At 41.5% G+C, this 26,716-nt stretch overlaps 1 protein-coding gene across 11 annotated transcripts in view; it reads right to left on the bottom strand.

Moving 5' to 3' along the window:
- The window catches only part of celf6 (CUGBP Elav-like family member 6), a gene marked incomplete at both ends in the record, with an annotated part of 162,804 nt that overhangs the window by 31,488 nt on the left and 104,600 nt on the right, over positions 1-26,716 (bottom strand). For 6 of the 11 annotated variants that reach the window (XM_080030655.1, XM_080030657.1, XM_080030649.1 and 3 more), the window contains 3 exons: positions 4,014-4,093; positions 9,604-9,729; positions 23,064-23,112. In XM_080030655.1, coding sequence (XP_079886781.1) covers positions 4,014-4,093; positions 9,604-9,729; positions 23,064-23,112 — 255 coding nt within the window. Of the gene's footprint in view, positions 1-4,013; positions 4,094-9,603; positions 9,733-23,063; positions 23,113-26,716 lie in introns of all 11 variants that reach the window. The other 5 variants (XM_080030651.1, XM_080030653.1, XM_080030648.1 and 2 more) reach the window with 1 other exon arrangement.

Raw genomic sequence — 26,716 nt, 5'->3', positions numbered from 1 at the left:
AGCTCTACAACACATAAAGACACTAACTGTTACTCTCATAATGGGACAATCTGCACAAAACATTGTTTTTGATTTTTTTTTTTTTTAATACTTCAAGTTGCATTACTATTACTTAAATCTATTGATTTACAACCAAAAATGTTAAGCAGATGAAGCTTTTACAAGCACAACAAAGCTGCAGTAATAGTATGAATTGTAGTTGAAAACTAGCCAGCAATGCATGATGTCCAATTTAGTGGACGGGTGATTAAACCTAATTTCTGCCCAATATAAAATCAATTATTGGAAATTTTAACAATTATATTACTCCTAAGATGTTACTTGATGTTGTCATATTTTTTTTACCTGCCAGGGTCTCCTACTGTAGAAGCTTTTAGTTGATATTCCTGAGCTGCTTGACGTTCCTGCTACTTCGTCGGCCATCTTGGTTTTGACAAAAAAATGTTGCACTAAACACGGTTGGCCAATGGGTGGCAGTGTATTGGATGACTCACAAGAGTCCACTGTAGTGGCTGATATGCAACTAGGCGATCTACACCCATGCATATTCAAGAAAACAGCTTTTGAATAGCTGTCCACTGTAGTAACCTCTATGCGTGAAAGGGTTAAACTAGTGGTTGGTCACAGGAGAGTGATAATTGAGTTGTTTTAAGCTTTTTGAATGTACATTTTTGGACGATCTGTCGTTAAACAATTGCCTAAGTGACACCTAAATAAATACATGCATTAGTTTTATTGTCTTTTTTAGAGGTATTGATGGTACTTGCTGTGTACCTACATGTTGTGTAACTACTGAAAAAAGTTAAATTTACTTCAAATAAATGTTCTTTCCTGTTCAGATATGCTGCCTATATATTTTTTAACTTTACTTTGGGGTCATCCAGTGTTACTCATCAGTTGAGCAAAACTTGTCTCTATGTTCTACTGTTACTAGTTTGTAGAGTGTCTACAGACACTAAACTGTTTTCACTTTAATTTGACAGTCCTAAGACCTCTCTACTAATGCTTAGTTGAACGTCGACTGATAGTTTGTTGAGAATCAACTATTTTCTCTGTTTTGCTCTGTTAATAGTGTGTAGACACTAAACTGTTTTCACTTTAATTTGACAGTCCCAAGACCTGTCTACTTATGCTAAGTTGAATATTGACTGATAGTTTGTCGACAGTCATATGACAATCAACAGGTAGTCACCTACACAGGGTGCCTATTGATTGATAAAACATTCTCATCTTTATTTTACAATGAACATATATGATCAACAGAGGGTTGAATGTTCATTCATTAGATGTGTTCCTTGTGAGTGGGGGAAAGTTGATCCATATGAAACGTAAGTTGAGAATTGGTTGATAACAGCAGTTGATAGTCAACTTACTAGAAGTTGACAATCAACTGATAGTTGAATATTTGTAAAGAACATGTAATAAAAAGTACAATGTCTGTTGCAGACTGTATTTGTAAAAATAAATTAACAAAATAAAATGATCGTATAGTTAACTAACACTTAGTTGAATGCATGTTACATATTTGATGACAAGCTTTGTTAAGTATCAACTAACTCACTGTTTAATATCAACTAACCATCTACTAATAATGCAACTAATAGTTAACTGACAGTTAGTTGAATACATGCTACGTGTACAAAACAACATCTACTAAACATGCAACTTATAGTTAACTGACAGTTGAATGCATTCTAAATATGTATCAACTTACTCACTGTTGAATATCAACTAAACATCTACTAATAGTGCAACCTATAGTTAACAGACAGTTAGTTGAATCCTTGTTTTTTTATCTGTTGAACAAGCTCTGTTGAATATCAACTAATCATCTACTAATAGTGCAACTTATAGTTAACTTACAGTTAGTTGAATTCATGTTACTTATCTGTTGAGATATGTAAACTCATTCACTGTTGACATGCAACTGCGTATCAACTGATGGCTTGTTGAGTGTCAACTGTGGACTATCGAACTAAAGTGTTACCAAAAAGTTTGTACCCTGCTCTACTCCTAAATGTTTTCCAACAATATCCATCTATATTCTGAGCAGAATTGTGATTTTAGTTTTTAAATCTAGATTGCTTTACCATTGATAGTATTCATGGATGATTGTACCTGGACAAGTTTCAACGTATGCGGATGACACATTTATATCTAGGTGTGCAGCGTTACTTCCTGTCTAGCCATTCTCACAAAATGCCAAGAGTGCACATAATGTGTCAAAAGTTAATTAAACCAATTCAGAAATAATCTTCTTTGGCCAACTACTGGAATTATATTGCTTCAGCATGAAGATGACAAACTGTCGGCCAATGTAAAGACACTAATTTCACACTAATTTCAGTTTTCAGGAACAGGTTAATAGAGCTGTTCAATCTATTAACTTTTTGACAGTGGACTATGTTGCCATGCAATGAGACAAAATGTTATCCATAAGAAATGGGAAAATAGTCATACACGCTTTAGTTTGTTCTTCTTTTTACTCATACAAAGGTATCCTATTTTACATTTAGAAATTGATTGGATGTCATTTTCAGAAAGTCATTTTCCTAAACGTTATCAATTATATTTGAAACTTTTTTTTAATCGCCTATTGGAAAATATTTCTCTCATAAGTTTTGTGACAGCTTCCATTTGGAAGCTGTCACAATTAATAATTGCGTTAAAAATAGTCATTATTATCTATGTTTTTCTACTTTAAATGTTGCTATAACAATGGGAATCAACCTAAAAAAAATCTAACCTACAGTGTCATTTTATCCTATGCCTGAACTATATGCATAGCGTTTTTATGTTTCTATGTCCCCCATGTCGGTGCAGTTTCAAGTAAAAAAAGAAAAAAAAATCACATTTATTTATTCATTCAGTACAATGTCTCCTGACGACTCAAGGATTCATGTGCAGTGCAGAGTAATCATATCTTCATAAGCCTCTGAATGTAAACACTCTCTATCTGTCTGTTGAGAAGGTAGAGTGAATAGCAGGAGAGGGGAATGGATATTGAGTGAAAAGGCAGATACAGAGAGTGTGCAGCTGTGCACTGTGAGGTGGCGGATGCTGACGGGGAGAATCTTTTGTGTGCGATAACACAGTCGGAATGTATGTGAGACTGTGGACTGCTAATGCGCTTTGAAGAGCATGGAGCTATTCGTTTGGCTTTCTAAATGTTCACATACATATACAGGTGCATCTCAAACTCAGATGTATAATTATAATATCAATGAAAAGTTAATGTATTTCTGTTATTTAATGCAAAAAATTAAACTCCCATATATGCTAGATTCATTACACATACAGCTCTAGTATTAACATTGTTTTCAGAAAGTTTACATTTCTGCAACATACATCCTTTTTTGGGTTTGATGTAAGATTTTTATATTTTCATGTACTTATATATATTTTTATTCCATGACCTGTAAGCCGTAATCATCAACATTAAAACAAAAGACCGAAAGACTGTCAGACACATTTCACTTTGTGTAATGAATCTAGAATATACTGTATGAAAGTTTCTCTTTTTGGATGGACTTTTCCATGATATTCTAATTCTGTGAGATGTACCTGTACATACACATACACATATGTGTGTATTTTACTTTGCAGACATATGCATGGAGATGATGAAATAGATACATGGATAATGTATCTTCTGGTATTTTTGTGTGTATGCTTTTATAAGTGGGCGAATGCATGAGGAATCAACAACTGTAAGCGAAAAACTTGGTTAGCTTTTGTATCATGTATTCATAGGGCAGAAAACAGAATCAATAGGTCCACCAAACTGTGTGGTAAAGATCAACCCAGTCTCAATCTCAAACATGGACACTCAAACCAAGACCACAAGCAAAGCAGCTGACCTTAAATATACATCCAAGTGGCCTTACATCGCTCAACATGAAGTGCAGAAGCATCTCTTTGCAACTGGGTTAAAATAAACTTGATACAAAAAGGAATTATGTTTTAAACACAACAACACTGTATACGAGCGTGTTTCAAAGTGTGTTACTTACAGGCATAGTCTGTCCCCCATGTAAGCTGTTGATGGCGGCCTGCGCTTCTGCGTGGCTGGAGAACTTGACAAAGGCACAGCCTGTACACACAGACACACACACACACACACACACACGCACACACACACACACACACACACACACACACACACACACACACACACACACACACACACACAGAAAAAGAAGGGAGGGGAACAACATCAGGGACATTGCTGTGAATATGGAGGGAAAAAAAACACCATTCATTACCATTGTTTTCATGTTATCTGTTTTGTAAATATATTCTGCCGTTTGTGTGTTCAGCGCATAACTCTGAATAAATCAGTTTAATTGTAGTGAAAGGCATTAGCTGCATGGAACAGCCTGTCCCTTGCCCATTTTCTAATTCCGACCCTAACCCCCCTCCCCCCTCCCCTCCCTCACCCTCCCCACCTCCCACTTTGGAGCATGGCGCCAAGGCATTTACTATCCCGACTTGTTTGTGATTATTAATCTGTTTAATATTTACACATTGTGATTTGTGTGCAGTCACTCATAAAAGAGATTATGATGACAAAGGCATAGTATTATAATCTGGCTATCTAACCAAATCTGTTTTGCGCGCTTGTGTGATTTCAGAGGGGGGGTGGGCTTTTTGCTCAAGGGGGCCATTCAAATCATCTTAAATCTGTTGTGTGGTTATTGCACAAAGGGAAAAAAGTCAACATGAAAAGTTGGCCAGAAGACAAGGGAGCGGGTGTTGGCAGCGTACAGCCTCGTCGCATTACCATTTCAAACGATGTTAAAGTGATTTAAGTAGATAGTAATAATGGGCTGTATGTTTTTATGAAGGTTGAATATCCTGAACCATATGATTCAATATTGTTTCTGTGTGCAGGTAATGGGGACAGGCACTAAATTACTAAAACATAAAGAAGACGATAGTGGACCTGAAATACAGTGCTACTGAAATGTCGTACTTTTTTACAGAGCCATTAAATTAAACATGAGCTATTTCTCTAAAGCTTTATGGTTGTCACAGACTGCACTAGGTATTCTGTTATGTCCCTATTCTTATCCTTGCCTTCAGGTAGCTCATGTGTTAAGTCGTGAGATACCTAATTAACAAACTCAAGGATTAATTCTACTCCCTTTTCATTAATTGAGTATAACACCAGTGTCTTAGAAACCATACCGGCTTTTTTATGGGTTCTTGTGAACTGTTGATACCTGTTTAAAAATAGTTGCGTAAGTTCATACTATACATGTATTCAATGTACTTTGTCAAAGGAGTCGTGACGATATGTTTGAATTACAAGCACCGATCGGTCTTTTCCGATTCAATTTTAAATCTGCTTTGTACACGAACAAATGAATAATTTCCAGATAAAAATCAAAAAAGAAATTTGAACTTATAGGAACAGTGTGTGCACAATCAATGTCCACCTTTACCCGAGACTTTGCGCCGACTTTCCAGCCCCATGAAAATAAATAGCAAGGAGTTGGAACTGTTGTGTGAGCAGAAATGTAAAGGCCATGTGTGTTTCTGTATACTGTCAAATGTCCTCAAAGCGGTATAGATCTACAGAGGCAAAACAGATCAAGTCAAAGGAAGTCTTTGATTCTGTCACAGCACTCCAGCACCCCTTTTTACCTCACTTGAATGCCCCTCCAGTGAAAGGGGAAAGGAAAAGTCAGCCCTATACTGTTTGCCATTTCTACTGTGACTCTGTCTTTGAACAAACACACCACTTTTAACCTTTTGTAGGTAAAATGGCAAGGGACAGTTAGTTCTTGCAAAAAAAGCTTTGTTTGGTTCTGTGAGGCAACGCAACTTGGTGTCCCTAACAAGGATTGCCAAAATCTCAGTGACCCCCATCAGCTCAGCCCAACCAGAACGACATTCAAAAACTACACAGGCCTGCCGTACACCGTCATTGTAAAAGTCATGTCAAAAGTACAATGTCCTCCTCCAAAAAAAAAAAAAAAATCATTGCTGTAGCTATCTTTTTTTTCCTGACCTAGAAAAGAAAAAAGTTAAGGGACACGACGGAGCACAACATCTCAAAAGAATTGGAAGTGCTACAGCCTCATAAATTATAGTGCACATTGAGTTTTTGAATGTGATGGCTCAGAATCAGTTGGGGAGAAAGAGGAAAAAGAGAGAGAGAGAGAGAGAGAGAGAGAGAGAGAGAGAGAGAGAGAGATTGTATTGCTTTCAAGCCAGAGAGAGAGAGAGGATCTGCTCTGCCTTTTGAATTCCCGGGGTAATAATATGTATGCATGAATTCCATCCCGCTGGATGGGTGACATTTATAACACAACTTAATTATAGACCTAAAAGCCATCTCTCTCCATTTTTTTTCTCCCTGACAATTCAGGGGGGCTCTATTCAACTCTGGCAGCAAGTGTTGCACTTTGAAAGTACTTTGAGGAGCGGCGCCATAGAGAGATGGGTGTTAAACTTCTCGGCCTTTTTATTGGGTGAAGAGGGGGCGCTGAAAAGCCTCTCTGAGTAGCATAAATTTACATCAACAGGGGACAAAGCCTCCATCATGGAACAGATAGCACTGTCAATTTCAAGGTCTGTCTCATTCAAATTACGCCGAAAACCTCATCCCAAGCGAGGCGGCGGGCAAAATAATTTGCCGTGACATCCCGTAATGATTGCGTGGGACTGTTGCACACAGCGAGTGATACGGCCAAATACCTATATATGAGACCCTTTGTCTGCTGGGTGGCATGCACTGCTAACATTGCTCTACAGTTGGTTTGTTTTTCTGTTATTTATTGTCTTGCTTTCTGGGCTATTTTTAACCTTTTTAACTTGATTCCTTGTTTTTAATGGGCTATACACCATGTCAAATTCCAGTGCACTCCTAAAACAAGTGTACAACTAGTGGTGGCTGGTATTACATTTTTGGTGCCCACCATCTCTACCATTGTGTCCTTGAGCAAGGCACTTAACCTCAAAATGCTCCAGGGGCGCTGTACTATGCACAAAGACCCATACTGGAGTGTGATTTCATGAGAGGGGATATGCTTAAAGACAATGTTCAATGTAGCCTTATGTTAATTAACAAATACAGCAACTTAACATAACTCAACCTAATGCAATACTGATTCTGATTCTGGTACATTTTTATATTTATATTAAAACTTTAAGAAAAACAAATCTTAAAGCAAGTGAAAATATCGACGAAAAACCAACACACAAAACGTACGGCATTTGAAGAATGGAGAAAGAAAGAGATGAGGAGAAGGATGCTGAAAATTGCAAATTTGGTAGAAAACGAGTTCCCTGCCTGACACAACGGCAGCGGCCTTATTTCATTTCATGTGCTGTCAATCACCTTGAGGCTTCTAAGCAAACTGGCAAAGGGAGGATTCTTAGAAGGGAGGAAGAGAGACAGAAAAAAAAAGTGGAAAAATGCCAGGGAAGAAAGTAAGTTAGTGGGGCGACACAGAGCAATAGACCTGGGATTAACAGTGAGAGGAACAGATGTTGACACAGATAGGTGTGTGCTTCACTATAGCCAACCCTTTCTCTTTCATATACAACCAAGAGGTTTGCACATTATCAACCGATATTCCTTCTTGCCTTCCCACACATATACGTTTCCCACATCCAGGGCACTTCATATAGTCAAATAAATCACAGTAGTCGACAGAAGAAAATATATTCTCAGAAATATCACTGGCGTTTTCACTCCAAATTTTTGCTATGAGACAGAGGCACCTCCATCGATGAATGATGCAAGTGCCTACCTACAAACTCTCAGTATCCAATCCCACCTGAATCGCACATTTCCACAGCCGTCTTTTAATTTGACCACGCTCTACTAACTAAATAGCACATGAGCCCAAAGACATGAACGCCTAAGCTGTTCCCGAATGCTTTGCAAAATCTGCCGCACAGTGAGTGACAGCAGTGAAATACCCCGAGCCTGCCTGCCTGCCTGCCTGCCTCCCTGCCCTGTTTTATTTACAGTGGGACATTACCGTCCATTGGCGTCTCTTGGGACGGATGACGGGAATGTGGGCAAACAAACATGATTACACCTCTCAGCTTTTCAGATAACAGGAAGAGGAGGGAGGGAGGGAGGGAGGGAGGGATGGAGGGATGAAGTGTTGTGTGATGGATTTGGTGAGTACTATAGCTCGGGGTATAAGGAACTGCTGTTATAAAAGAGACAACAGGAGAAGTATTTCTAGCCTGCTGAGACCAACCTGATATCGCGCAAGCTACACATTTGTTTCTCTCCTTGCCTTTCTCCAATCTCTTTTGGGAGGAGCCTCTGATCAAATAATGACCGGGCCAATCAGGACCATCGTTCTGATTTCAGGTTAGTCTGTTATAGTGGAACAGCCTCTGATTGGTTTGTGTAGTGAGCAATCCAGCCATATCAGCCATATCGCACGCGTTTATTTGTCGATATATGCGATATGTGACATGATCCAATCAGGGGGCTGCTTTCCACTAATAAATGTAAAGTGAGGAGACACCAGAATGTCAACTGCATGAACTAATCAGGGTCTGCCTTCCACTAACAGATAGGATTGGAGAAAGGCCAGTCTGATCCGTGGGAATGAAACAGATGTGCAGGCGAGCTCAGGCTGGTCGTGCGAGGCTAAAGTAGTTTGGGGAGGGAGAGAGAGAAAAGGATGAAACAAAGGAGAGGTGGAAAAGATGGAAGGGAAATTACAAAATTGAGTGAGAAAAAGGAAGTGGGTGGAAGGAGGTGACAATGAGCTGTGAAGGAACTGTGAACCAGACACATAAGAGGTGGTGGAATCACAGAATGGCTGAAGGGGTGGAGGAGTTATTCAGAAGAGCAGAGGGGATCACAAACGATTTCAAAAGCTGGGTTTTTATCACCATGCTTTTTTGAAGGAAAGCATCGGGAAGTTTAATGGAAACGCCACAGTTTGAAAACAAATCGTATAACTCGCAAAACACGTAGGTATCCTCGCTTCAGGTGTTTTTTTTTTGGGAGATGGAAACGCGTTTGTCGAATACGTTTTGGCGTCACGAACATTGAACACTTGTTACCGATCAGCTGTTTGGTCGCGGTATTGCCCTTGCTGCCGCTGCGCTGCGCGCATCGTAATCTGCATACTTTTTTCGTGTCTGGATAGCAGTAAAATGCTCAATAACAATTTGCCCAATTGAAACCAAATCCTACAGACCTCTCCTTGTTCGTTTAGTGTCTGTTTTTTTAAAAAACTACTTATCTTACTTTTTATTACAGCCATGTTACGTTACATTGCCTACAGCGCCATTTTCAGACCAAACTAGTATAGTTTACCTGCTCCAACCACTTGATGCAAACGCCAACAATTCATTATCCTATTTTTTTTTGTTTTTTTTTGCGAAATTTCAAAATATTATACACATGTTGATGGAAACCTATCGTTATGGCGCGTGAAGTATTGTTCTAAAAATGTAAATAGCATACAGAGAAAGAGAGAGAGAGAGAGAGAGAGAGAGAGAGAGAGAGAGACAGCACATGTATAGAGACAGACAAGGCAGACAAAAGGAGAGATTGAGAAAGGGACAGACAGACAGATAGGGGGGGAGAGAGAGAAGAGGTGTGTGGGCTCTGACCCTTACTGGCCCCGTCAGGCCCTCGCAGCACGGTGCACTCCTCGATCTGTCCGAAGGTCTCAAACAGCCGCCGGACGTCCTCCTCACTCTGTTGCTTGCCCAGCATTCCCACAAACAGCTTCCTGTCTTCTGGATGGGAAGAGAGGGAGTGAGGGAAGCAGGGAAGGAGGGAGGGAGGGTGAAAGAGAGGAAAGAAACAGACAAATGCTAGAGCTGATGGCACCGTTTCTGCTGAGCTGAGAGGAACTTTTTTTTATGTTTTTTTTTAATTTTTTTTTTGGAACTCAAACTCATCCCCAACCCCCTTCTTTTTATCAGCATTCTGCTGTGTTGAGCCTTCTCTGCCTCTGCTTGCTGTTGTTGTTTTTGTTGTTGATATTACTGTTATGTGCTGTGCTGTGCCACCCCGCCCCAGTATGACGGAGGAGAGATATATATTCCCTGTTTTTCCAGTGAGCCTATTCAAGTCTGCCACGCACGCTGAGGTTTGATACGGATATGGATATGTTGAAGCTCTGCAGGTAAAAGAAAGAAAGAGCGGAGAATGTTTCGCGCAGGTAAAGACAACGAAACTGTTAGATCGTCTGGGGTGCTGAAGTCACAGAGGTTGAAAGAAAACATGGGACGTGGAACATGGTTTTACATTTTCTCATCAACAAAAAGTGTAGGGATTATAATAGGCGAGACAAAACTCCGCAGTACACTCTATATACAGTGACAAACTCAAGAAAAAGTAAGTCTGCTAAACAATGTCAATGCCAGTGTGTACTAAACAAAAGTAGCATTATTCTGCACATGGTCTAGTGGTGGCTGCCCAGAAAAATTGCAGATGAAGCTTTTTTCAATCTGAAATTAATTATTTATGTTTTATCAGCCAAAGGTTTGCCGATCTGTCACTTTCTAACTCTGAAAATTGCAAGAAATAAAAAAGAAAAAAAAAAGAAAATGCAATTGCAAACTCGGTGAAATAATTTGTTGTACTATTTTGTGCACCGGCTGCATATTCTAGATAAGTTGTATAGAAGTTAAAGGGTAAATTAGATTTGTTTTGTGCACAGTGTAACAAAACAAAATAACAACCTATTGCTTTCACAGCCCAGTGGTACAGAACAGTGCTTGCAGAAAGTTTGACGAGACATTTTCACTATCCAAGCTACAAGGTGTAGTTCCCATAAAGGAAATAATGACAAAATAATACCATAGGAAGTGTTGCTTGTGATATATGATATCATAGCCTAATATTTCTGTTGTATACTTAGATTAATTAGCTGAATATATTACTTGAGCGTGTGTGTCAAAAATAGGCAATTAATGACTGGTAAGGTGAGATACTTGGAGGGGGAGTCAATTTACTTCTTAATGCGGCTACGAGTAACATTTAAATATCTTTTAAACAGCCTCATGTTTCCTCTGATAATCATAAATTACCTTTAACAGCAAACGAGACCATCAGTGCAAAGAAAGACGTTTTTAAATAGTTTTTATTACTGCTTTTGGTCTGGTCGCACACCCAGTCCGATTTTCGGTTCGCTCGTGCAGGCTCTATGGTCACATATCCGTATTGGTCGCAGATTTCAGTGTGGCGCAGCAACGTGAATTGAGAAGCCTATCCCTCCAGGTGAGGGAAGGGGAGCGGGAGCCTTGTTTGAGACAGTTATTTGTCGTCATAATGACTGATAACGGGGCTGAACCATCAAAGAAAAAATGCAATGAAGAAAAGCTAAAAGGGAGAGTGATATAGGCTACGGGAGGGACCAGGGCGTTGCCAAGCAACGTGTATACAATTTCACGAGAGCGAAACTAGACTGCAGTGTTTACTCCTAAATGAATGAGCGGTTGGTACTAACACAAAGTTTGCTTTGCTTCACCATCATCAGATAACCATTATCTGAAATAGTCATTATTTACAACAACATAAACACATTACCTCATCGTGATCCATACTAACTGCCGTCTCTCGTTCATTCACTTTCTGTGAGGACACGTCTTTCAGCTCCGTGAGAGAGGGAGTAGTTAGGTGACACTGCTGCAACAACTCATTGCAATCAGGTGTGTGTGGCAGTGACTGGCATTAGTTGATGCAGTATCAAAACCACTCTCACGGAGCCGAAAAGAGTCCTCACACTTTCAACACACGGACATGCACTATATTGCTCCCTTCTCAGTTCACACTCGCGCGCCTGGCACGCGCTAGGAAACAGCTTTGCGACAGCGGGCGTCGTAAAAATACTACCGCTTTTGTCCAAAGGGGACGCCAACGTGCCATGTTACTCGTAGTGGCTTTAATGTAGATTTTTGGGGATTATAATAGGCGAGACAAAACTCCGCAGTACACTCTATATACAGTGACAAACTTAAGAAAAAGTAAGTCTGCTAAACAGTGTCTATGCCAGTGTGTACTAAAAAAAGTAGCATTATTCTGCACATGGTCTTACTGTAACTTTTGTGAGCTCAAGGAAATCGAAGAAAACAAATGCAAACTAACATCTTTCTAAAACATTATCAATGGGAAAAGGTCATGGGTAAGTGGTCAAGGAAAGTTAAGTTGAATTGAGAGAGTGCTCTCCACTATACAATCCAAATGTTGACTGAATCTAGTGATATTAATCATCTGGGATAATATTGCGCACTGACTTTTTGACTTTTCCCCAGTATTCGAAATAATGAAAATTTGCTCGACATTTGGTATAAAGGGCAGCTCTATTTGTTCACTGCATGACATAGTCATCTCCCAAGCTCCAAAAGGGGGCACCCTCTGCCTCAGATGTATGGGCTCAACACCATTACATTTTGCCCATTCAAAAACCAGGATTTTTCTAATGAATCTTCCCCGCGCCCTGGCATTAGACCTAGCATCCATCTTCTGTACATCATTTGACATTATACATCTCCCCTTATTTCACCATGTTGTGGAATGAAATGGCTACTAGCAAGAAGCTATCGCCAGAACTGATGGAAAGTGGCAGGATGGAGGGAGAAGGAGTTTATTGTAAACGACACTGTTGATCTTCAAGCGTGAGTCATTTGACTGCTAGTAGAGAGGAAGCATGGGGGAAAGAACGGAGGGCAAGAACATCACCTGGCCCCCTCGACAGATGTGACGCCTCCTGTACCTGCCAGGCCCCATTAGACGCAGCTGTTCTAAAAATAAATCAACCGGGGCTTCCGATCTTTTTTTTTTCCTTTTTTTTTTCAGGGGTGGAAATCAAGGTGGAAATCAAATCCTGTTCCATTCCTGTAAAGTTCAAATGAGACACGTGCCTGGCTACCCCGCTTGGCCACACCAATGAGCACCTGCATAATCAATAAGGCCTGGGTCTCTCTCTATATACTGCTGCTATAGTGTGTTATGTGTTGTAGCCATGGTGTCAGTTCCATGTTTCCCATAGTTACGCCTGGCACAGCAGGAATTCACCAGACCCATCCAGCTGAGCCCCTGTTACTATAGCCTATACTGCTCATTACAGCCCTTGGAAGTCTAAGGGTTGGATAGTGAGTGAGAACCCCCTTTGGAGATCCCCGTAGAGACAGCCACTTATACAGTAGAATGGGATTTAGCATAGACGGATAGACAGGACATCTAGATGGAGATTAAGTATCGGCGCAGGAGCTACGTATAGCTGTAAAGTCAGTCACCATGAACAGGTGTTAGAAAGGAATGAGCTCGACCCCTTGTCCATGGGCATCAAAGGTGAAACATGAAATGAGGCCCCAGTCCTGACAACACGGGACTTTTTTGCCCTAAATTGTACCTCCCATCTTTCACATTTTCACTAAGGTGTCCCTGTGTTACCACTTAAATGGGGGAAGAAGTGCCGTTTTTTTTTTTTTTTTTAACAGGCCTCCTGCAGTGTGTTAATGTATCGGGACAAAAGTCTCATCTTTGGCCCTCGGGTCCCGAGGAGGATCTAATGGCGGCTTCACCAGGCTAATTAACAAGCCATGAGCGAAGTAATGAACTTTCCTAAATGTGCTGGCAGACGCAGAAATAAATGACACCCCAGCGAAAGGCATTTAAAAACGGGGGAAGTGTTGAGTGTACTTTGGGAGCCTTCCTTTGGGAGAGAGAGCACACGGTGAGAAAATGAATTTGGAGCCTGCTATCTCATTTCATTGCCCCTGACCCTAAGAGTGTCTCAGTCGGCCCTCACTGCCTAGCCCTGGCCTGAGTATAGATTGCTATTAATTAGTCCGCTTTGCTCCTGTCTCCAAAGCTGCTCTCATTGGAATGTTCCCCTATTTTCCGCCACTATTGCAAGCTTTTGAATTGGCATGAATATGAATAAATATCTTGTAATGCTGCCTATTGCACAAGGAGATGACTCCCTGACTCCAACGGGGTAATCCATTAAAACTAGACAGAGGAGCAGAAAAAAGAGAGGATACTCTTCTCAACTAAAGTCATGTATTTGCATTAAGAGGGGTGAGGACCTTCCTATAGAACAAATCCGTGGATATAGAAGTATGACAAAACTGTTTGAGTTGACCGTTTGACCTCTCTGTACTTATCTCTCATTGAGAGGAGGGCTCATCTTATCCCCTGTGAACCACACACAGCTTGAGAACATTTGAACTTTACAGCACTTCTCTGCTCTGCTCTGAAGAGGCCTTTTGTAATCTGCACATTCAAAACCTCGCCACGCTATACTTTAAAAAAATAATAATGTGTGAACTGTGAAGCCGTGGCTGAATCAGTTTCATTTGAATTGTTTTGTATTATCTGCAAATCTTCAACATCACTTCATAATCTATGTGTCTTTTTGAAGCATTTTCGACTGTGGATACTTCAAAATGTAATTAGCAGATTCAAGGATACTTGGACTCTTTCAAGTTTTGGTTTAGGTATTTTGAAGTAGATGTGAAGACATGCTTTGATTTGGCTAGTCAACCTATGCTTTCATATTTGTTCTTTATACCAGATCTGCATTCAAGGCTTATACGTATGCAGTATATGAATGTCTTTATAAGTGTGTGATGGCATTATTGTATTGCGTTTTTTTTTTCTCAAGGCCTTAGCCAGTGCACACTCACTCTCTCTTCCACATAAAGAACTCCACACATCTCCTTTGTTATCCCCTCCCTTAGTGCCTCATCTCCCTGACTGCAGTTGGGAGCAATTGTGTGGAAAAATGTCTCCATGTCATTCTCCATTCCCCATGTCCAAACGGAGGTGGCATGTGGACAGCTGCCCCGTTTTTATGAATGCAAATTTTATAAAAAAGGGAGATCAAAAAAAGTTATCAAAACACTACTGACATCTGACAATTGCATGTCTCAGGAAGCCTTTTCATTTCAGCCGACGACCAGTATATTAAAAATTAATGGATTTTGCACAGCCGCCATATGCTGTCAGGTTTGATGCTTCTTCTCTCTGTGGAATAAAGTGCTACTTGTGTTATGGGCTATAGCGGTATATGCATATAGATTATCATTTTCCTCTCCTTTCTCCTTCTATTGTCGGTCTATTGCTCTTTCTGAATCTCTCTTTCCACTCTTTATTGTCCTCCTATCACTATAGTATTTATCTTCAGGCTAGGAATAGGTTGCTGTGTAGTCTACTTTTCAAATGTCTCTGCTTTTGTTTTGCCAATAATGGGAATATTCTCTTTAAAGAATAACTCTCTCTTGCTCTTTTGTCCTGGTAAATATTTGTTCTGCTCATGAGTCCAACACTTCTTGCCTGCTGGCAGTATAGTCAGGGAAAAGCTTGGTTAGTAGTAAGTGTTCAGAAAAGCATGGACAGCTGCATCCAACGATAAAAGATGCCTCTTCGACCGCTGGGTGCATTTCAAATGCAGAGTAATGTTCCAGGCAGCACAACAGAGAAGTGTGTGCTTCTTATGGTCTCATTAGGACAGCCTGATGCATGGTGCACTGGCTGGCTGCTGCCTGGGAGGCTTGCCACCACCAGACCCCATCACACACATGTGTACGCGCACAGACCAGATTCATTGTGTAAAATGTTACAAACAGCTAGTTAGACTTTGTTTTTAGTACCTTTTGTATATGGTTAGAAGGGAAGAACTGTGGTAGTTTGACTATGTACCACACACACACACACACACACACGTATTATTAATAATATTAATATTTGAATAGGGCAACATGTGTATGCCTACAACAGTTGAGATTTGATGATCAAGCTCACACACTTAATCTTACTGTGAACATATTTGGTAATAAGCTGAGATGACAATGCACCATTTCAGAATCATTCCTTAAACTAATATGCGTTTAAGTGACACTATTTTTTTATATGCCGTTGTTAAAACTGTTTAGAGTCAAAAGGTATCTGGCCATAACACTGTTGTGTATTTAACTTAATTAATGGCCCTGTCCCAAATAAGTTAGTGCCACCTGTGAAAATGAAAACTGAAAAGTATCCAAATCAAATGTATTGTTGAGAAATGGCTTTGAGAATGGACCAAAGCAAAACAGCATAAACACAAATGGAATCATTTGAACTGAAAACGAAAAAATAATCTGATGTAACATAGACATGAATCTCATATTGTGCAAGTTCTGGTCAGTATTAGAAATATGTCTACAGTATACCGTATATACTAGCATGGGAATTGGCCCATAGAGAAAATAGCCAGACATTCAGTCAATGATTTCGGCTGGTACGGTATTTCAAAGTAATGTTGAAGTTTTATGGATTACTTGAATTTAACATCATTTCTGCCAATATAAAAACATCAGTTCAAGATAGCAGTTTAACACCTAGCAATATATTCAGGAAAGAAACTCTGATTCTTCCCACCTTTCTTACTGCACTACATGGCGATGTTAACAGATGCTCTAGGGAGGTTGCCAGATTTGCACTACCTAATCAGCTGGGTTCAATACTATTCTTAAGTTATCAATATCATGTTATTATCTGTTCTGTATCATGGACTTACTCATGATACAAATATAAACTAAATGTGTTAATATAATTTTTTAAGTGAACATCTTATTTCTTCTTTGTGTTTGAACTTGCATCATTTTGGATTTGAATTATATAAATGTGCCTCAGATAGCCCGTAAACATAATCAAAATGTGTGTAAGACAATACTATTTGTACACAATAATACTATATTATTGCACTATAACTATGCTGGTTATAGGTGATTATGTTGTTAAAAGGGCCCTATAGGTTTCAATGTAATCACCAACAAAACATTTACATATCTCTGTGTGTAATTTCATTGTTGGAATGGGATCAGGTCAGTTTGTTGTTGCATTGAACAGCAACAGGGGCATGAAGCTAATCCCGTTCTGGGCACAGTTGTCAGGACCTGGTTTTCGTCTCCCTCATCTCTCTGTCACTTTCTCCCTCTCTTTTCCTCTCTATCTTCTCATTGTGTCCCATATATCTTCCCTTTCTGAAGATGAGTTTTGATTGACACAGTAAGTGCTACCCACAAATACCAGAAGCTGAAGAGTGGGAAATAAATTAAACTACAACCAGCAAAATTGATCAACTCTTTTGGTTTACAGCAAATGATTCGATTTAGAACAAATATTGCTCAACAGAAATTGATGGTATAGGCTACTTATTGGGGGGATACTGCTTGTCATAATGTGCATACTCAACTATCTCCCTATGTTAAACTGTTCAACTACAGTAAAATGTTACATTTGACAAATGTATATAATGTAAGACATTTTCTTTTTCAATTCTTAATGTATAATTCAGTGTCAACATGCACAGCTCAGAAGAGGTGTTGAAGTTAATGTAGACATCGTCAAGTAATGTAGTGAGATAGTTGTGAAACGACACGCAATGCTATATGTATCCGTTCATCTGCATATCTCAACCCCCACATGCATTCCCTGTTTACGCAACACACCTGCGACTTCTTAATTTGCGACACATTCTACTCCTAACAAATGTTTAGTTCCTAGCCAGCTAACAGAGGTAATTAGAGCCCTATCCCCGTGACAATGATATGCAACAACCACCACCACCACCAACACACACTTAAAAACCTTTTTCTTCCGCTGTTGGTCCCAATCTGCTGTACGCAAGTGGATTATCCAGTATCATGAGGTGGTAAATGGAATAATCAGACGAGAACAAACATTCAAATTGTCAGTGATTCAGGCTGTTTGCGAGGATACAAGCTGCGTGTTTGTGAAATGCATTACTTATAACCGCTAGAGCTGTCACAATCCATTCACCCGGAGGAAAGTGGCATGGGAGCTTCCCGAACCCTTCTGGCATGCATCCTCGAGAAAAAAAAAAAAAACTCCCAACAACACAGAGAGCAATCAAGGACACTTTCTCAGAAATTGCCTGTTTCAAGGATTCTGTCCAAACATTTTTAACTACATTAAAAAAACATCCTTTTCTAATGGTGACGCCTAACCATTGTGTTCTGCTAGGAGAAAAAAAAAAGTAATTTCAATCATTGCCTTACAACCCTGAATTATTACCCTGTTGTAAATCCTCCGTTCTTTTGTGTCCAAATGTCTCTCAGTGTATTTCTCCTTGTGCACACACACACACACACACACACACACACACACACACACACACACACACACACACACACACACACACACACACACACACACACACACACACACACACCAAAGACTGCCAGGTTTCTCTACTTGACTTTTCCCGAGTCTTGCGCGATCGTGTCCAGAGGCACAGAGGGATCTTTTGGCTTCATTTGCATGTAAAGTGGAGCGCGCTCTTATGTGTGTTTGTGTGTGTGTGTGTGTGTGTGTGTGGGCGTGAGGTGCCTCCAGACAGCCCCTCCCCTGTGGATTGCCATGCAGACTAAAGCCAGCCAAGCAGCAGCCCTCACTCTCACTCTCTCTCTCCCTTATTACCTGCTGGGGTGTGTGGGGGCATGACAGCACAGTGCGCAACATCTTAAGGTCCTGTCAATCTCTTCCACTGGCCCTGAATTGGGGGTCAACCTTTCTGAAGAGCAGCAGGTTGGCAAGGACAAAAACAACAGACTATACGGCCCTATTCACAAAGACTTCCCCACCCTTTAGCCAGACAGAAAGACCAAAGACTTGTGGACAACATATTAAAAAAGGCATCACACTGGGCTGCCCGAGTACCAAGTGTGTGGATTCTTCAACCCTGCTGCTGCTGCTGCTGGCACTGTATAAAGTGTCCAATAAAGTACGGGGAGCTAATAAACAAGTAGGGTAAAGAGACTGTGTGTGTGTGTGTGTGTGTGTGTGTGTGTGTGTGTGTGTGTGTGTGTGTGTGTGTGTGTGTGTGTGTGTGTGTGTGTGTGTGTGTGTGTGTGTGTGTGTGTGTGTGTGTGTGTGTGTGTGTGTGTGTGTGTGTGTGTGTGTGTGTGTGTGTGTGTGTGTGTGTGTGTGTGTGTGTGTGTGTGTGTGTGTGTGTGTGTGTGTGAACAAAATGGACTGTGAGTGTCACTTCTGTGTGAGAAAAAAAAAGCCGATGTTGATGGAGGTTGCTGCTGGGGTATTTTGGTTGAGAGCGTCGAAAAAACCCATCTTATCAGAGTTAATAAAAGAGGGAGGGAGTGAGAGAGAGAGAGGGTGTTGGCTGGCTTGACCAATCATCTTTCTTCTCATCAGTGGGTTCTTCACAGTGTGTCTTGAAGGAGCAGGGGGGGACGGGTGGGGGGGCTGGCTCTGAGATTGTGTTTAGATAATGGCCATCTCCAATCATAGATAATCTGGCCCCCATCTCCTTTTCTTTCAGCCAGACACAGCAGCAGACAAGGTCAGGGTGGAAGAAATGAAAAAAAAAATATATAAGATTCCTTCGGCGAAGAAGGCGAAAGGCTTGGAGGAGATAGGGACGGGGACGGGGCGGCTCTGAGATGATTTACTGCAGAGATTCACTCAGCTGCCTCCATCACCCTCCGTTAACTTTCTCATCCTGTCATCTCTTACCAGCACTCTCGCTCTCTCTCTCTCTTTTTTCTTTTTTGTCTTTCCTGTCTCTCACCCCCCTTCTCTCTCATATTCCTCCACGGGCCTCGCACCAAATCTCTAACCCTCACTATCTCTCTCTCTCTCTCGCTCTCTCTCTCTCTATCTATCTCTCTCTCTCGCTCTCTATCTATCTATATCTCTCTCTCTCTATCACTCGCTCCATCTCTCCCCTCACTGCGGTACCAATGAGACAGAGAGAGATAGGGAAAAGTGAAAAGGACGCAATGGATGGATAGAGAGACCAAGAGATGTCTATACTTTTTTCCTCATTTCTTGGTACCCCCCCCCCCCCCCTATTTGACTTGAAGAGAAAATTGCTTGGTGGTTTTCAAGTGGAGATATAGTAGTAGTAACCCTGTCTGGTACTGCTGCTGCACTACTGATGTGTTCAGAAAGACTCATGCCCCCTTGATTGTTTCTCAATATCTCTGAGTTGAGATCATCAGGGCTTTTCATAGAATCGGGCAGAACAGAGTGGGAGAGTGGTGGTGTTAAGCACATCAGATGAATGTGGATTTTTCGTGGGGTGGGAAAGGTCGAACGACTCAAATAGATTTATAAAAAAAGGGGCTGTGATGCCCCCCATCCTGTCTATGCATGCTTCGCGTTCTTCCTTGATAATCCAAAGGGGGGAAAAAAATAAAACGAAACATGAGTCATTGTAATAGACAGCCAGAGAATCAGCTCTGTGATCCACACTGGCAGCCCGAGCCCAAGGATTATGTCCCCCCCCCACCCCCCCTCTCCCTCCTCTCTCTCTCTTTCTCCCTAGTCATTTTCTGAGCCCTGGTTTTTACTTCTCCTCCTGACACTCCTATATCCCCCCTAGAGATTGCACGTCTCTCAGGGATGCCTTGAACCAAAAAACAGGGGGGGGGGGGGGGCTATACTATACTGAAGTCTCCAAGTCAAGTAATGGGCCCTAATACCTGCACAGGCACGTCATTCAGACCCCTTACACAAGTTCCCGTGACAGATAATTGCGGATGCCTTGGTAGTTTGATAGATGTGACTCCATTCTTAAAAAGGTGTCAAATGTCCCCCGCTGTTCAGCCCTGGGTTTGACATTCTAGATCCCCCCCCTCCCCCCCACTGGGATTTGGTTGTACCTGACTATAGTCCTCAGCCTTGACATCCCTGGCTATATATACTCTCTCTCCCTTAAGTCTCCCTTATAGCTCGGCTCTGTCTATGTTCCCCCCCTTTAACCACAGGCCTTTCATAGTAAATCTCATTTCATTGTCAGCCCAGGCCGCGACTGTGGTTTACTTTCGCCCGGCCCATGTCTGCTGACTTCCTGTTGCCATTAACGCTCAATATCTCTGTCGGGGCCTGTCGGAGGGCTTTGGTCTTATTTCATTGCGCGCTCCGTCCCTATCCTGTCCTCCCATATAGAAAGTTCATCTGACAGACTGGCATTGGGGCCCTGTGCCAAACCCCGAAGAGCCCCTCTGTATTTCATCCACACTTGCCTGTTCGTCTCCATTCTCTTTTCTGCTGAAAAAAAGGGGGTAGTAATTGATATTGGGACCCATCCATCCATCCTCTCCCCTCCCCCCTTTTTTTAAGCCCAGAGATCCAATTTATCTTGGTAGTGAGCACGGATTGGCTCTCACCCAGGGCCTTGTCGGTCAGACTTTGCCTGTTTTTAGATGGCCGTTAATTAAAGTCGCCGACATGACACACAAAAAATAAGATCTACATTGTAGGGGTGTGTGTGTCTGTGTGTGTGTGTGTGTGTGCGCGTGTGTGTGTCAATGGAAATGGGCCCATCTGATTCACACTTGACCACATAAATCAGCAAAGTGGCTTCAGTCTAATCTGACCTAGCCAGTCTAAATCACCCAAAGGCAAGCATATAGGGGCAGACACACACACAGGCCCGTTCAATTAGATCGTATTCCAACCATGTAAATCTTTAACTGGCTTAATCTGCACTAACCTCGGTGATGGGAGCGCCAAATGGCTTCACAATGATCTAGTCAATCAACACGTCAGTCAGGACTAAAGGCAGAGGGAAGATGCTGGGCGAGAGAATCTGTGCGATGTCAAAGCACAGCTGTAAATTGTAATGTCATGATTAATGCATTACAGTGATGGGTTTACTTTTGAAAGAGTAACATTTGTCTAATACGAATGGTCTAGTTCAACTTGAGGAATAGCATCCATTCAAGCATAGACAGTATCTCAATTGGAGGTCAACCGGTGGTCTAACTATACTTGTACTTATAAATACAGAATAAACATGTGACAGTACTTTTGAATGGGACCTATTATGCTTGTCCGTCTTTTCTAACCCACAAATGCTGTTACAATGTCAGATAGTCTGTTAAACCATGCCAAAGTGTCAAATAATGAGTAATGCCCATTTGGACGTTATAGCCCTATACAGGCTTATATGGTTAGCTCTATAGTAAGAAAACTGCATCTTATGTACAAGGACAACGCTGTTCCGATGATAGTCAGTCGTGTTGCAGAGTCAGCAGTGTAAGCTGTAAGTTACATTTTAAAGGTGTCCTAACTGTTTATTTTCTGTCAGTAATCAGACAAAAGGGGTTGTGAGTAGTGTCAGTGTATACATGGAGCTAAGGTTTTCAATCGAGCGGTGGTGCTAGGCAGCCCTATGGAAGGTGACCAATCACAAGGGAGTTGGGGGCAAGGGTAAGGAGGAATTCAGACACGCAGACCGTTTTGATCGAAGGCTGAAAATGCACGACAGAGAGAGGGAGAAAGGCTCCGTTTTCTGAAGACCTACAGAGTTTACTGTGTGGTCAATCAAGTCTAGCTGCTCTAAAGGAGTCCAACATCAAAAACAAAGACCTGTAATTGAGTCTAATATGTCCTCTTTAATGAGACAGAAAGACAGATAGATAGGTGGCTAAGTAAACTGTTCCAGAAGTAGGTAGAAAGGTAAATTGGAAGGTAGATACTGTAGGGACATTTTTGGTGGATGGTGTACATACGTGGGTTTGCTTTACAGACATAAACAGTACAACATCAGCTGTGCAAATACTGCATATTCTGTTCCACACAATAAGTTACAAACGCCTCTAATACATAAACGTCCCATTTGGGAAGCTGTGTGTCTGTGTCTCAGTACAGTGTCTCTGTACAGTTTTTTTTTGTGTATTCCACTGAGTCTTATCCGTAAGTAGACTTGATTTTAACTCTTGAGAGATCCTCCAATCAACATTATGTTGCTTCCTCTCTCTCTCTCTCTCTCTCTCTCTCTCTCTCTCTCTCTCTCTCTCTCTCTTATTTATTTTCTATTTATTTTGTAAAAGTATTTCTGTCTTGCCTTTGAACCAGTGGCTGTGAACCTGAGACAGCCCCTCTGCTGGCACAGATGGGAAGTCAATAGAAGCAAGTGACCTATATTACGGGCTACTCTACTAACTCCCAGTGTGTCTCTAGTGAGAGCAGAATATTAAGGATTTTGTTTGCGCCGGTCCAGTGTATTTGTGTGTGTGTGTGTGTGTGTGTGTGTGTGTTTAAATGGGGGGGTGTGTGCAACAGAGACTGGGAGAAGGTTAATTACCTCCTCGTCCTTCGCTGTCGGCTGGCTTCACCTGGATGGGTCGGTTCATCTGGAGAGAGAGAAAGAGAGAAAGAGAGAGAGAGAGAGGGAGAGAAGGAAGAGAGGGGAAATCCCAGGTTAGCACCAAAACGATGGGAGCGACTGTAACAATATGTTTAGTGGAAGGACATGTGTTTAAGCCCTTAAAGCCTGTACTGTCTGAGACAAAATACAATCTATGCTGTTTTAATACACAGCTTACGCTCTGTAAATAGGCATGTTGCTAGTTACAATAGGTTTATACACAATACCTGTTTACAGAGCCTAGGCTGTGTTTTATCACCTGAATTCTTTTCAGCACACACACACACACACACACACACACACACACACACACACACACACACACAGGATCGTGAGGATATATTCACCGATTTTGACAAAGTGATTTTGAAAAAAAAAACATCTCCAGAATGGCTGACTCCACCTTTTAATGTCCTGAGTTTGTCCTGTACTCCTGTGAGCTTAACGTAAAAAAAAAAACCACTGATGATGATGATGGCGTATAAAGAGGAGATAAATCTGTGCACTGCTCCATGGCAGCCATGTGTTTAATTAATCCAGGGCCCGTGCCTCTAGAGATGCCTGAAATTCCCAGCACAGTTCAGCAGAATTAGCACTTTTCAATGACGGAGCCACACTGGGAGTCAGATGGCACTTGGAGATTAATGCCATTACATCAGCCACTCCCCGGCCCCACGGGGAGAGGTCCGTTCAGGCTGGCCCTTGCTCTTCCTGTCCCCCCTCCCTGGCTCCAGACTCCCAGTCACCAGCTATATCCTGCTCATCCCTGACCCTAACCCTCGTTCCTTCTCTACCTCCATCCATCCCTCCTCCTCTCTCACCTCCCCCTCTACAACAGAAGGCTAAGTCTTGTTTAACGACCTATGAGGTGATATTTCTTTCATAATCCTCCTGGGATTTTTCTTATTTTTTTATCTCACCTGCACAATATGTTTCTTTATAAAGTGTTCCTGTGTGTGTTTTTGTTATATTTATGGTAATTAGGAAAACCATGCTTTTTTAATTGTGCAAATAAAAATAAATCACAAAATCAAAACCTGATTATTAAAAACATTTAGACACACTCAGGGATTTAGATCTGGGTCTAGACACACACACACACACACTTTTGCAAATTACGACGACCAATATGCCACTGGTCCTTCTACAGCCAACCCCACCCTGCCCCAGCTTCCTTCTCTTCCCCCTTGGAAACTTATTGAGCAGCCGACAAACAGAGTGGCTGTAAAACAGCTTGTGAAAGGTTAACAGTAGGAAATCAATAAACAACCTCTTGAAGATCCGTTCTTTAGTGAGGGGGTGAAAGCACAACGTCGCCAAGCCAAAATGTCCTTTTCTGCTCCCCATGTCTTTGTTCTTTCATTTTTTCTCACTCCCTGGAGTTTGAATATAAAAACTAGAAAAATACTCGACCCTTTGCTTTCTCTGAAACAGAAAAAAAAACATTCCCTCTTTCTTTTGTGGAAAAGGTCGCCCCTTGAAGACCCTTTCCTTATTGAGTGTACCCGCGCCGTGCTGTCATATTTGGCATTGTTTTATATCTGGCATGATGGCATTTTTTTTGGGGGGCTTATATCTTTCTAACTAGGCCACGCGGACAGGTCCAACATGGAAGTGTCAGTGAACGGCACATCATGGTGCTTGCCCCCTCCGATCAGTCAGCTGGGGCGGCCGCCACACACAGTGGGTGTTTGGGCCCCTCAGGCAACTCAGCACTTGACAGCAGTTGACCACAGCCAAATATAGACATAAGAACCCAGCTAGACAACATGTATAGACAAGCCTATACATGTGGACTATACCCAGGGGGACTTTAATGCACTTCCCTAGCAATATGTCATGGCACCAGAACAAAGCTTACAGAATTGACAATCGCAGCACAAAGACGAAGCCAACAACGCGCTTAAATGCACAGAGACTCTGATTCAGATATACTCACTAGGCACTATGATATTCTGACAGTATGATAACCTTAAGCATACTTCACAGTATAATGGTATTGAGATTACAGCTCTAAAACTGTGTTATTTTGAAAAACAACAATACTTGACAACAAATACCTTAGACAAAGTGTGACGGAAAATAATAGTGGTTTTGAATCCTTGCTTTTTTTTCATACTTTTTGAACGGAATACCAGGTCATGCCTACTGGGCACACACTTCACCACACAGAGGTGCAGTATATAGTAACTGTACCTTCATTTGTGTATATGGTTAAACTCATTCAAGGAGGTGACTATGAATGTTGTTTTCCATAATGTAGACACTAACATACAGAATCAATACCGTAAGTCGTCACTAACTAGAAGTACACCTTGCTCACATATTTCCTTTGATATTGCAGTGCATTGGGGTATGTTGCCTCGCACTTGTATTAACCATCCTTAATACAAAAGGTCAAACAGTCTGTAGTTTTCTCCAGCTGTCTCCGTCTGAGAAACACGCTGACCTGTTGACTCACTGTTAGTCACTCCGTATTAACATCATCCAAATGCCAACAGCAAGACTCTAACATATTGCTGTGTCCTATTTAAGTTATTACCGTAGCTTACATCAAAATAAAGCAGAGGTGTGGAAGACATCTTTCAAGCCTGACTTTACCGTATGTTCTGACCAGAAATTGTGAACTGCGGGTGATTCTGGAGAATGCTTGTCAGAAAACTCTTTTTATCAAATTCAGTGAATTTCAATTAACTATCAACCAACTGTCCGTACTGTGTATGTGATGGAAAAAAAACATAGCCTAGAGTCTAGGCTATGTATTAACACAAGCTTTTTGCCCTAGACTCTGTAAACTGGGGCCCACCATAGCTAGCAACATGCCTGCGATTTAAAAAGAAAAAAGGATTTTGACAACAAACATTCTCCAGAATTGCTGACTACACCTTTAAGCTCAGACTACATAGGATCATGTTGTTTGTAGTTTGGATCAAGGGCTAAAAGGGCTTTTAGCATGATTCTTATCATCTTCCTATGACCTTAAGCAGCCCGGTCTATTATGTCTGGCTCGGATAACTGCCATCAATAATGCACTGAATTTGTTTACATGTGAGTCTGAGTTAAAGTTCAGGGAGGGTGAAGCATTGATGTATGTGAGTGTGCGGTGGGAGAGAATTAAGGTCAGTCGAAGCACCGTAAGCAGAAAGGGACGGTGTGTGTGTGCGTGTTTTGGGGGCAGAATGTGTCTAACACATAAGAGGTTCAAGTCCCCAGATCCCTGTCCAATGATCAATCAGCTTCCAGGTTTTTTTAAAGAGCAGTGATTGGTCAGGAGGTGTCATTAGTATATAGCCTCCTGAGTCGCCGCAGCAACAAGAGTCATTAGACAACCCCAAAAAGTACACTTGGGGGTTGCTATGGAAACCAAGTGGAGGTGGTCGCTGGTCTAAGCCAACCAATGGCACTCCTTTACTTTTTTTTTTTTATACTTTTTTTTACTCTGTCCAATGAGGTCATAGTAAAACAGATTCCGTATCTCCCACCTTCCAGCACATCCCACTTTCATGTCCCTTTTACAGTGACTGTGACAATGAGTTTTCAGAGCCAGTCAAACTGAAGTATGGACTTTCTAGTGGCGCTCACTCACAAGC

Source organism: Ammodytes marinus, assembly GCF_949987685.1.
Source record: "Ammodytes marinus genome assembly, chromosome: 1".
In the NCBI taxonomy this organism is placed as follows: Eukaryota; Metazoa; Chordata; class Actinopteri; order Uranoscopiformes; family Ammodytidae; genus Ammodytes; species Ammodytes marinus.
This window is presented reverse-complemented; position numbering and strand designations above follow the sequence as displayed.